The following is a 13,293-nucleotide window of genomic DNA, read 5'->3' on the forward strand; positions in this document are numbered from 1 at the left end:
AGGGATTGAACCCAGGATTTCTGCACACAAAGCCTGCGTTTAAGCCTTTGGGGTTATCTCTCTGGGCCCAGAGTACTTCCTCATCCTTATCCCTTGGCTTTCTGTCCTGACCTGAGGGCAAGGGGGTGAAGGGGTGCTGTAGGGGGGGCCTGACACCTGCCCCTCACCCCACATACACATTTCATACTCTGGTTCTCACCGACTATCTACCTGGCTGGGAACATGCAAACCCCCATTACTGCATGATCCCCTGAGCACTGCCAGGAGTGACCCCTGAGCACAGAGCCAGCAGTATTTCTTTTTAGATTTAATTTTTATAAAGTTGTTCACAATAATTAATTACAGTTAATATCCCAACACCAATCCCACCACCTAAATCACACCTACCCACCACCATATTTCGAAGGTTTCCACCCCGACCCCCAAAACCTGCCCCCAAAGCAAGGACCTGAATCATTTGTTTTGTATTGCTGGTTTTGAATAATCCATTAAAAATGATCCCAGGGGCTGAAGCGATAGCACAGCGGGTAGGGCGTTTGCCTTGCACGCAGCCAACATGGCCGACCCGAGTTCGATTCCCAGCATCCCATATGGTCCCCCAAGCACCGCCAGGAGAAATTCCTGAGTGCATGAGTCAGGAGTAACCCCTGAGCATCGCCGGATGTGACCCAAAAAGCAAAAAAAAAAAAAAGATCCCAAAAAGTTTCCTTAGAGGAAAGTGTGTGAAGATTGTTGCATTTCACCCAGGAGCCATTAGGCCCCTGTCTTGGTACATCAGTGGGATCAGAGTATGAAATGTGCCACAAGCCAGGAGCATTTCTCAAGCAACGCTGGGTGGGACCCCAAAAGCCCCCCTGAATGAAAATCCTAATTGACCTTAGAGCTAATCTGCTGTGAGTCCCCCGGGTTGGGTTGGTATTTTTTTTTGGCTTTTTGGGTCACACCTGGCGATGCACAGGGGATACGCCTGACTCTGCACTCAGGGAATTACTCCTGGCAGTGCCCAGGGGACCATATGGGATGCTGGGAATTGAACCCGGGTCGGCCGCGTGTAAGACAAATGCTCTACCCGCTGTATCTCCAGCCTGTGAGCCCCCAGTTTTACAGAAGAGAAAACTCAGACACACACACACACACACACACACACACACACACACACACAGAAGCAGCTGAAACCTGGGCATATCCAGATTTCAGTCTAAGGACCCGTTCTGTTCTATTTAAGACATTTGCCGCTTTCCTCTGGCTGGTTTTCTTTTTTGGGGGGCGGAGGGGACAAATGTTTGTTTGTTTGTTTGTTTTGAGGGGAGGGGGCTGCGGGCCCCCAAAGCAGGACTTAGACGACCCAGAAGTCACTGCTGGAGGGACTCAGCTGATGGAGCCAGGGGACTCAATGCTGGGGGCCACCAGGGATACCCTGGCATTGCCCAGGGGCCCATGCAGTGTTAGGATGGACCTCAGGTCCCTGTGCATGGCACCCCCACCCCTAAGCGATCTCCCAGCCCCAGGCACCATTCTATGTCTCTTTGAATCAGACCCCCACCCCCTGATTTTGGGGGTAACCCATTTATGCAGGATATCTTCAAATGAACACCACAAAGAGGCTTCCATGTCTGTCCAGACAGCCTCTAGTATATTGACCTTCTTTCCATCCAGGGGCGAATATGGCAGCAAATACAGGGGGACCAGGGGCCAGAGAGATAGCACAGTGGGTAGGGCAATCCTGGGATTGCCTTGCGTATGGCTAATCCCAGTTAGATCCCCGGCATTCCATATGGTCCCCTGACTGCAGAGCCAGGAGTGACCCCTGAGCATCGCCAGGTGTGCCTGCCCCATAGAAAGAAAGAACAAGGAGACCAGAAAGGAGGAAGATCTCAGGGCATTGGGCTTTGGAGTCAAGAGCCCCCTGGCTCTATCAACTGACCCTCACCCTGCCTCTTCCTGGCCTCCCCTCTGTGTTCATCCCCAAAGCAGAGCATCTGTCCAGGAGAAAGGGGGAGCAAAAGTCCCCACTGTCTCTCCAATGGACTCAGGCCCCTCCTCCAACCTCTGAAGAAGTGGGGAAGGGTTGCAGCTGGACCCAGGCGGGGAGCTCCCATCCCCCACACTTCCAGGCCCCCCTACACACACAGGGAGGGAGCCCAGGCCTCACAGCGCCCTGGAGGAAGTCTGTTCCCCAATAAAGTGCCGAGCTCAGCTTCCCTGCTTTGCTTTAGGAAGCAGAAAGACAGTCCCCGCCACCGCCTCACCCCAAAATGGGGAACATGCCTGTCACATCATGGGCGTCCATGGTCAAAGGCACGCAGGGAATGGGAGCAGCTGCCTGCCCTATGGGAAACACGCAAGGTGTGAGAGTAGGGGCTGGAGCGATAGCACAGCGGGGCGGCCGTTTGCCTTGCCTGTGACAGTCCCCGGTTCGATCCCCAGCATCCCATAGAGTCCCATGAGCACCGCCAGGAGTAAATACTGAGTGCAGAGCCAGGAGGAACCCCTGAGCATCGCCGGGTGTGACCCTCTCCCCCCAAAAGAAACGTGAGAGTAATCATGATTGTTTGTCTGAATAATGGGTCTGCGCCAGGACAAGGTGGAATCATGCTTCACGCACAGGCCTGGGTTCAATCCCTGGTACTACAAGGCGTTAACAATAATTATTACCAATTATTATTTTATTAGCACAGCGGGTAGGGCATTTGCCTTGCACATGGCCGACCCAGGTTCAATTCCTCCATCCCTCTCAGAGAGCCCGGCAAGCTACCCACACGGCAGAGCCTGGAAAGCCCCCCATGGCATATTCAATATGCCAAAAATAGTAACAAGTCTCACAATGGAGACGTTACTGGTGCCCACTCGAGCAAATCAGTGACCAACGGGAGGACAGTGTTACAGTGCTATAGTGCTATTATTATTGTTCAATTTTTAATCGTAGGAAGGATTTTTTCCTTTGGAAGGGATTTTTATTATACCACTAATGTGATGTTCAGGGTATGCAACGGCACTGGCCACAATGGGAAGGAGAAAGCGGAAATGAATTTTTAAAAATTGTGAACTTGGGAACTGGAGGGGTAGCAGAGTGGGTAGAGCACTCGCCTTGCACACACCTGGTTCGATCCTTGGCATCCCATTGGTGGTGCTCAAGGGCTAGTCCAGACTCAGTGCTCAGGAAGGTCCCCAGTGGGATTCGGAGGATCATGCTATGATGGGAATTAAACTGGGGGTCCCACATGCAAGTCACCCGTCTCAGTCCTTTGCATCATCTCCCAGGCACTTTAGGGAAGACTTTTTCCTTTTTGGGTCACACCCGGCAATGCTCAGGGGTTCCTCCTGGCTCTGCACTCAGGAATCACTCCTGGCGGTGCTCGGGGGACCCTATGGGACGCTGGAAATCGGCTGTGTGCAAGGCAAATGCCCTACCCACTGTGCTATCACTCCAGCCCCACTTTAGGGAAGATTTTATTTGAATAGTCTGCGCAAACTCTCCAAAACAGAGTAATACAGAGGCTGGCACAAAAAGAGAACTTCTTTCAATATGAACGATAAATGCTTGCAAGTTTAGAGAAACGTGTTGTTAAACTGTCTAACAAAATTCAAAGAGAAAGGGGCCAAAGAGATAGCACAGTGGGTAGAGCTTTAGTTTGCCTTGCATGCAGCTGCCTCGGATTTGATCCTGGCATGCCAAAAGGTCCCCTGAGCACTCCCAGGAGTGATCACTGAGCACAGAGCTAGGAGGAAGCCCTGAGCACAGCCAGGTGTGGCTCATAAACACACACACACACACACACACACACACACACACACACACACACATTCTAAGAGAAAGAGGGGACTTAGGAGCAGGAAAGATAACCAAGGGAGGCTGAGTCCATAATCAGGCCAGGGAAGAAGAAATGTGGTGAGCGAGGAGTGGAAGAGATAAAGATTGGAGATGTGGGGAGAGGGGTGACCGACAGCACTGACTCAGGAGTGATGAGTGAAGAGCATCACGTCACACACGCACCTAATCACAGAGAGGCCAAAAGGACACTGCACTCCGTCATCAGGCTGATAAGGATTCTGGCCCAGCCCTGCCATTCCGTTCTGATGTGTCACGGGGAAATGGGATCGGCCCAGGTTCCAGACTGGTTCTGTAAGAACTGCGAATGTGGGGACCCCCAAGGACAGCTCCGTGGCTGAAAAAGCATCTGCTTTGTTGGCAAAAGACCAGAAGTTTGGGGGTTAGAGCAATAGTACAGCAGGGAAGAGCGTTTGCCTTGCACGCAGACAATCCAATACAGTTCCCTGAGCTCCGCCAGGAGTGATTCCTGAATGCAGAGCCAAGAGTAACCCCTGAGCATCACTGGGTGTGACCCAAAAAAGATTTTTTAAAACGTGGTATTTTAAGATGATGAGTTCAGGGAGATTATCTCTCTCTCTCTCTCCTCATTGACCACCCTCCAGAACTCAAGGCTGCTCCTCTCAGATGGGACTATAAAAGGAGGCCCCCATAACCATGCCACTGGACCCCGTGCCAGGCTGTTTTCACTCGGGGTGCCCCTGAGGGGTGCGGAAGAGAGCACTCCCTGCCCCAAGGGACCCAGCCCTGGCAGCTGACCTCCATACCCAACTGCCACCACGCTCCAGGCCGCTTTCCGGACCCTGCGGCCACAAAGTGCTCGCACAACACATCATAAGACACTTCCTACCCATTTTCTATTATTACCACACCATGTTTGATGGAGTTCAGACAGTAGGCAACAAATCATAGAAACAAATATATATATATAATATATATATATATATATATTTTAAAAGGCCCTCCCGTTGATCGTCGATTTGCTCGAGCGGGCCCAGTAACGTCTCCAATGGAGACTTTGTTGTTACTGTGTCTGGCATATCGAATACTCTCGGTAGCTTGCCGGGCTCTCCGAGAGGGGCGGAGGAATCGAACTCGGGTCGGCCATGTTGGCTGCGTGCAAGGCAGACGCCCTACCCGCTGTGCTTGGACAAAATGGCAGGCTACCGAATGTAACCTGCCCACATGGCAGAGTTTGACAAACTCCCCGTGGTGTACCCAGTATGCCAAATACCAGTAACAATGATGGGTCTCATCATTGAAAGAGCCTTTAATATAGCATTTTTTTTTAAATCTCAGGGCTAGGACGAAGGAGACGTTCCTGGGGCCTGCTCGAGGCAATCGACAAACAACAGGATGGTCGTGATCATGATATAGTAAAGTAAGTAAAGTAAAGGCCCTCCCGTTGATCATCGATTTGCTCGAGCAGGCCCAGTAACGTCTCCATTGGAGACTTTGTTGTTACTGTGTCTGGCATATCGAATACGTCACGGGGAGCTTGCCAGGCTTTGCCTTGCGGGCGAGATACTCTCGGTGGCTTGCCGGGCTCTCCGAGAGGGGCGGAGGAATCGAACTCGGGTCAGCCATGTTGGCTGCGTGCAAGGCAGACGCCCTACCCGCTGTGCTATATATATGCCTCTCAGAGAGCCCAGCAAGCTACCGAGAGTATCTCACTCATTCTCACGGGCAGAGCCTGTCAAGCTACCCATGGTGTATTCGATATGCCAAAAACAGTAACTATAACAGGTCTCATTCCCCTGAGCCTGAAAGAACTTCCAATCATTGGTAAGATGAGTAAGGAGAGGCTGCTAAAATCTCAGGGCTGGGACGAATAGAGACGTTACTGACGCCTGCTAGAGTAAATCGATGAACAAAGAGATGACAGTGACAGTGAGTTCAAGGAGGCAAAGCGATAGTACAGTGAGGAGGGCACTTGCCTTACATGCGGCCAACCCCGGTTCGATCCCCAGCATCCCATATTATGGTTCCCTGAGCTCTGCCAGAAGTAATTCCTGAGTGCAGAGCCAGGAGGAACCCCTGAGCATCGCGGGGTTCAGAGAGAGAGAGAGACCAGAAGTTTGATTCCTGTTGCTGCCCACATGTGCCCCACATGGTTGTGTTGCTCGGGTTAGCCAGTGCTGCCACAGAGTGTGTGATCTCAGGGTGGGCTGGAGGAGGCTGCAAGCACACAAGTGAGTAACAAAACCAGGAAGGGAGAGCCTGGGTGAGTGGTTCTGTGAGCTCAGCAGCTAAGGCAGGTGACTGCAGGTGAGCACTGTGGCCGAGTTCCACAGCCGGGAGAGCGGGTAATGCCGGGGAAGCCAATAGCAACAGCCCCAAGGGGAAGGGGAAGTAGAAATGAATAAACAGATCATGAATTTGGCCTCATTGCCCCTGCTTAACTGGGCAAAGAGGGACCGGAAAGATAGGACAGCGGGAGCTGGAGTGATAGCACAGTGGGTAGAGCGTTTGCCTTGCATGCGGCCGACCCGGGTTCGATTCCCAACATTCCATATAGTCCCCTGAGCACCGCCAGGAGTAACTCCTGAGTGCAGAGCCAGGAGTGATCCTTGTGCATCGCTGGGTGTGACCCAAAAAGCAAAAAAAAAAAAAAAAAAAAACGATAACACAGCGGGTAGGGCACTTGTCTTGCAAGAGGCCAAATCTGAGTTCGATCCCCAGCACCCCATATGGTCCCCTGAGCCCTGTGCCTCACTCCCCCCAAAAAAACTTGATAAGGAAAATAAAGCCAAGGACCACCCCCAACACACACACACACACACACACACACACACACACACACACACACTTTCTCTAACACTCTAGGTTTAGACCCCTGAGTCGAGAGTACCATCAGGATGATGAGGAGTCAGCCCTGGGGGAAATGGAGAGCCAGAAGCAGCCCAGTTCGGACTGGAGGGACAGGGAGCAAGGTCACTGGGACTGCCATTCACCCAGAGCCAGCTTTGCCCAGCAGGCCCCGCCCTGTCCACCCAGCCAGGGGTCAGGCAGAGCTGACAGGAGGTGACTCCAACTAAGGGGACTGTTGAGACACCCTTGGCCCTTCATCGACCAGGAATGGGACGCCAGGAATGATCACACCCGAGGCTGAGCGATACTACAGCTGGGAGGGCGCTTGCTTCTCATGCAGCCAACTCGGTTGGATCCCATTATCCCTTATGGTCCCCTGAGCACCGCCTGGAGTAATTCCTATGTGCAGAACCAGGAGTAGGCTCTGAACATCGCTGGGTGTGGCCCAAAATCAGAAGGAAGGAAGGAATGAAAGAAAGAAAAAAAGAAAGAAAGAAAGAAAGAAAGAAAGAAAGAGAGAGAGAGAAAGGGAAAGGAAGGAAGGAAGGAAGGAAGGAAGGAAGGAAGGAAGGAAGGAAGGAAGGAAGGAAACAGAGAGGGAGAGGGAGGGAGGGAAGGAAAGAAAGTAAGAAAGAAAGAAAGAAAGAAAGAAAGAAAGAAAGAAAGAAAGAAAGAAAGAGAAAGGGAAAGGAAGGAAGGAAGGAAGGAAGGAAGGAAGGAAGGAAGGAAGGAAGGAAGGAAGGAAACAGAGAGGGAGAGGGAGGGAGGGAAGGAAAGAAAGAAAGAAAGAAAGAAAGAAAGAAAGAAAGAAAGAAAGAAAGAGAAAGGGAAAGGAAGGAAGGAAGGAAGGAAGGAAGGAAGGAAGGAAGGAAGGAAGGAAGGAAGGAAGGAGAGAGAATCAAACGGGTTCCTGGCCAGTGATCTCTCCTCCCCACTTCCCAGCTCCTCATGTCCCCCCTGTGCTCCCCAAACTCACTCCTCATGACAGGGGAGTGGCAGTTCCCTCCTGCCATTTAGGGAAGGAGGTGGAGTTGGGAAAGGAAGTTGCCCCAAGATCATGACAAACAGGAACTTCAGGGTCAATGTTGGAGTGGGAGAAAAAAAACTGGGGTTGAGAGGTCAGAAAACTGGGGGGCCACCATTCTCAGATATCCCCCATTCCCTCTTTAAAAAAATTTTAATGAATCACCATGAGGTAGTTACAGACTTACAATTGTTTTTTTTTGCTTTTTTTTGGGGGGGTCACACCCGGCGATGCACAGGGGTTACTCCTGGCTCTGCGCTCAGGAGTTACTCCTGGCGGTGCTCAGGGGACCATATGGGATGCGAGAATCGAACCTGGGTCGGCCGCATGCAAGGCAAATGCCCTACCCGCTATGCTATCTCTCCAGCACCCAAGACTTACAAAATTTTGTGCTTACATTTCAGTCATACAATGATGGAGTACCCATCCCTCCAGCAGTGCCCATTCTCCACCACCAATGTTCCAGTATCCCTCCCGCCAACCCTACCCCATCCCCCCAACCCCTCCTCTCTGTGGTGGCAGGCATATTCCCTTCTTTTTTTTTTTTTTTTCCTTTTTGCTTTTTGGATCATACCTGGCAATGCACAGGGGTTACTCCTGGCTCACTCCTGGAGGTGCTCGGAGGATCATATGCGATGCTGGGAATCAAACCCGGGTCAGCCACATGCAAGCCAAACGTTCTATCCACTGTGCCATCGCTCCAGTCCCAGGCACATTCCCTTTTACTCTCTCTCTCCTTTAGGGTGTTGTGGTCTGCAATGCAGGTATTTAGTGGCCATCATATTCGGTCTATTGTCTACTTTCAGCTTGCATCTCCCATCCTGAGCAGGCCCTCCAAGCATCCTTTACTTGGTGGTCCCTTCTCTATCTGAGCTGCCTTTTCCCCCAGCATGTGAGGCCAGTTTCCAAGCCGTGGAGCAATCCTGCTGGTCCTTATCTCTACTATCCTTGGGTGCTAGTCTCCCATTCTGTTACTTTATGTTCCACAAATGAGTGCAGTCCTTCAATGTCTGTCCCTCTCTTTCTGATTCATTTCATTTAGCATGATACTCTCCATGCTGATCCACTTATAAGCAAATTTCGTGACTTCATCTTCTTGATTAAAGCTCCGAAGAGTCACACTATGATCTCTCTGGCTCTCTGAAGTTGCCAGAAGGCCACTCGGGGAGACTCGGTTTCCAGAAGAATCTGGCCTTTGCCTCACCCTGTCCTGAGGTGCTTGGGGAGTTAAGTGGTTGTGCTGGAGTGGGGTTACTGGTGACGGTCCCTGAAGGGAAGGGAGGCTCAGGAGGGGGGGGGATAGTACAGCAGTTCCAACGCATGCCGAGCCAGCATCCAATCTGGGTTCGATTCCCAGCACCAGTGCTCCCAGCATTACTGCCTGAGGTGCTCCTGGAGGCCCCCAGTACTTCCTGGGGAGTTGGGGTATCCCCATCACCACGGGTCCAAGCAGCACCCCATCCTCAGGCGCTTGCATTGATCTAACGACCCAGTTGCCCAAGAATCACCAGTAGGAACCTTGGGACTCCTAAGCACTGTTTGGGAGGCCCCCCCCATTAAAAAATAGAAAAATAGAGGCTGGAGAAATAGTACAGCAGGTAGGGTGCTTGCCTTGTACGCAACCAACCAGGGCTCAGTCCTCAGCATCTCATATGGTCCCCTGAGCACCAAGTAGGGATTCCTGAGTACAGAGCCTGGAGGAACCCGAGTCCCCCAGGTATGGCCTTCAAACCAAAAAGAAAGAAACAAATAAGTATAAAGAAAAGGAGGCCCATGGGGCTGGAGTGATAGCACAGCAGGTAGGGTGTTTGCCTTGCATATGGTGGACCCAGGTTCGATTCCCAGCATCCCATATGGTCCCCCGAACACCACCAGGGGTAATTTCTGAGTGCAGAACCAGGAGTAACCACTGTGCATCACTGGGTGTGACCCAAAAAAAGCAAATAAAAAGAAAGAAAAGAAAAGAAAAAGAGGCCCAGACATTGGAAGTCCGGGGTCATCCAAAGCATAATGGAGGGGCTGGAGCGATAGTACAGTGGGTAGGGCATTTGCCTTGCACGTGAACGACCCAGGTTCGATCCCCAGCATCCCATAGGGTCCCCTGAGCACTTCCAGAAGTAACTTCTGAGGGAAAGAGTGCTCCCCAACCCCCACTGTTTGCTCCTTATCCTCTTGCAGCGAGGGCCCAGCCATGCTCAGAGCAGAGCCAGAGTTGTCTGTCCTCCAACCCCTGAGTGGTCATTTCCACAATGAAACCAAGCAGTCCGGGTGTCGAACCCTGCTCCCACCCCGGGGTCCCCTGGGAGCCTGGCACCCACACCCCTCTTCCTTCCTGCAGGCCCCATTCAACTCACCAGACATTTCATTTTGCCTCAACATTTATTGAGCACTTGCAACTTGCTCCATGAAGGCCCGGACTAGACCCAGCAGCTACAGACATGCACAGGACTCAGCATCAGGTCAGACTCCTAGTGGGGAGGCAGCCGTGGGGAACAAGCCAACAGAGTGTCATGGCAGAGGGGAGTGACGGATTCTGGGGCCAACAAGGCTGGCAGGAGGCTTCCTGGAGGCGGCAGTGTCTGAGCTGGGTTCTAAGGGATGCAGAGGAGTTTGCCGGCAGCGGGAGGAGAGACTTGTCAGCTATCGACAGAGCTTGAGTTGACAGAGTTATGAAGGACACGGGGCATGACTGTGGGTCCTGGAAGCGGGAAGAATCTTGGGGCTGGCCAGGGTGGATGCCCCTTTCTGTATCTGTGCTTCTGCTCTGGGCTTTGTCCTGGTAAGTCAGGGATGGGGGATCTGTCCACGAACTAATGAAGAGAGCTATAGGGCGGGCTTCACCCAAGTCCAGTCTGTGCAGCAGAGCAGTGAGGCCGGCCCGAGGGGGGCTGACCACGGACCTCCTTGGTGGGGGTCCCAGGCACTCCCTTCTTTGTATTTATGGTCACAACCACACACCCTGGCCCATTTCTTAGGCAAGTTCCTTGTCAGAGCCCCAGGTGGGACTTGGCTGATCCGTGAGAGAAGACTTGTCTGTGACGGTGAGGATGCCAGAATGTTCTAGAAGCAGGCAGAGGAGTCAGGGCAGAAGTTCGGGGCCACTTTCTTCAAGTCCAGTTTGGGACAATTTCCCCAGACCACCCTAACCCTCTCCCCACTGGCCCCCACTGAGCCCGGACACTGCCTGGCGTGATCCGCTGGCCTTGGGTGGTGGACACTGACCTTCCCCCTCAGAGACACAGGGGGTCACGAGCAGAGGTCCCCAAGGCACCCGGGGCAGTGGGGCTGGGGCCCAGGCTGGAGTAGGCAGGTGGCGGGGCCGCAAGGGTAGCAGGCGTGGACGCGGAGAGGCCGGGGGGCAGCGTGGAGCCTGGGGTGGAGGCCGGGGTGGAGGCCACCTCCCGGGCCCCTCCACGGCCCCCGCGGCCTGGGGACCAGTAGCGGCTGCGGAACCTCCGGAGCAGCATGAGGGCCGTGATGACCAGGAGGTCGAAGATGAGCTCGGCCATCTCCACCACGGACAGCACCGACGAGCCGAACCACAGGCTCCACTGGCTGCCCAGGTTGGACAGGAGGGTGACCATCTGCGAGGGGCGGGGTCACAGTGACCGGGCGGCAGAGGGCCCCCTCGCTCCCCTTCCTGCCGCCCCCAACTCTCCCTGCTAAGACACCTCCATGCCCTAGAGACATCTTCCCCCCCACCCCTCACCCCTGCATCCTCTGCCTTTCAAGCCCACCCCTCCCCCGCTTTCCCTGCTAGAACACCCCTATCCCCCCCCCCCGCAGACATCCTTCCCTCTCCCCCTCACCCCTCCATCCTATGCCTTTCAAGCCCACCCCTCCCCCGCTTTCCCTGCTAGAACACCCCTATCCCCCCCCAGACATCCTTCCCTCTCCCCCCTCACCCCTGCATCCTCTGCCTCCCAGGCCCCATGACCCTTCCTGATAAGACATCCCCATGCCCTAGAGACATCCTTTCTCCTCACCCCTCACCCCTGCATCCTCTGCCTTTCAAGCCCACCCCTCCACGTTCCCAGCTAAGACACCCTCATTTCCCCAGATATCCTTACACCCCTCCCCCACGCATCCTCTGCTCCCCCCTCCCCCCATAAAACACTCCCATCCCCCAGAGACATCCTTCCCACCCTCACCCTCACCCCTGCATCCTCTGCCTTCCAGCCCCCTGACTTTCCCTGCTAAGACACCCCCAAGCCCTAGAGACATCCTTCCCCCTCCCCCTACCCCCTGCATCCTCTGCCTTTCAAGTCCACCCCTCCACTTTCCCAGCTAAGACATCCCCCAAAGAATGAGCGGCTCGGAGCTAGGCAGTACCGTGACGGACGGAGACTCGGAATTGGTTTTGTAGTTCAGCTCCTTGAAGAAGATGTTGAGTTTGGCCACTCCATCTCTATGGAGAAAGGAGGGGTGGGTGGGGAGGAAGGGCGGAGGTCTCGCTTCTCAGACCCTCACAAAATTCCTTTGCCACCAATCCCATCCATCCCCCCACCCCCTCCCAGAGGTGCCTTTCCCAGAGTTGATGGGGAAGGGCGCAAGTGCTGACCTCTTGTTGGTGATGGTGTAATTGTTCTGCTGGGACAACATCTGGAAGACCCAGTCCTGGGGAAGAAGGGGGGAGTCGAGTCAGTGGAGTCACCCACACACACCACTGAGGCACGGGGAGGGGAGGCAATGTTGTCAGAAGTGCCTATGCACAGTGACCCAGAGATGACCAGCCATGACGTTTCATACACACACACACACACACACACACGTACACACACACACACACGTGCACATACACACACACATGCACAAAGGCCAACACCCATCACCCCCTCTCAGTCCCCTGCCTTACCTGGGATGACACTGATGGCCATCGGGAGTAACCGGCTGAGAGCTGGTAGCTGGTCACACTGGGGATAGAGGAAGGGGCTCAGCTGGGTGGCCCTGGGTTCCCCCTAGCCAGCTGCCCCTGTCCCCCGTGTTCTGGGGACCACCCACCTGCACGGCTTCCTGCACTTGGAGAAGCAGCCCAGGCGGTCGGAGGAGAAGGCATCCTGGAGCTTATAGTAGCAGTAGCCTGTAGGGCCCAGAGGGTACCGTTTGCCCAGAGACCACCACCTTCTACTCCCCATGCCCCGGAGGTCTCCCCGGACCCCTGGATGGCCACTTTCTTTTTTTTTCTCTCTCTCTTTTTGTAGGAGTACTGCTATTTATTCAGCCACTGATTAGCTGATTGAATTGTGCATGAACTCCACCTTACTTTTTTTTCTTTTTCCATTTTTTATAATTTTATTTATTGAATCACCGTGAGAGCAGTTACAAAGCTTTTGGGTCTAAGTCTCGGTCATACGATGAAACACCCGTACCTTCACCAGTGCCCATTCTCTACCACCAAAAATCCCAGTACACCCCCATCCCACACCCTCCCCCTACCTGTGGGGCAGATGATTTCCACATTACTCTCTCTCTACTTTGATCACATTCAATATTTTGACACCAGGCCCACCATTATTATTTGAGATTTACCCCAACACTCAGATCTGCTGAAAAGGCAACAATAGACCATCTGTGTTCTATTGCTGGTTATATGATGTCGCGTGGCTGCAGTAGGGCCATGTGGTTTTGA

The 13,293-nt window shown here is 53.4% G+C and overlaps 1 protein-coding gene across 1 annotated transcript in view; it reads right to left on the bottom strand.

Annotated features, from left to right (window-relative positions):
• Positions 1 to 10,894: 10,894 nt before the first annotated feature.
• Positions 10,895 to 13,293, bottom strand: part of SCNN1A (sodium channel epithelial 1 subunit alpha) — a 30,352-nt gene continuing 27,953 nt past the window's right edge. The window contains exons 9-13 of the mRNA XM_056106865.1: positions 12,666 to 12,744; positions 12,520 to 12,577; positions 12,226 to 12,281; positions 11,997 to 12,072; positions 10,895 to 11,248 (exon numbers count right to left, since the gene is read on the bottom strand). Coding sequence (XP_055962840.1) covers positions 10,895 to 11,248; positions 11,997 to 12,072; positions 12,226 to 12,281; positions 12,520 to 12,577; positions 12,666 to 12,744 — 623 coding nt within the window. The remainder of the gene's footprint in view (positions 11,249 to 11,996; positions 12,073 to 12,225; positions 12,282 to 12,519; positions 12,578 to 12,665; positions 12,745 to 13,293) is intronic.

Source organism: Sorex fumeus, unplaced genomic scaffold (assembly GCF_029834395.1).
Source record: "Sorex fumeus unplaced genomic scaffold, SorFum_2.1 ptg000148l, whole genome shotgun sequence".
Taxonomy (NCBI): Eukaryota; Metazoa; Chordata; class Mammalia; order Eulipotyphla; family Soricidae; genus Sorex; species Sorex fumeus.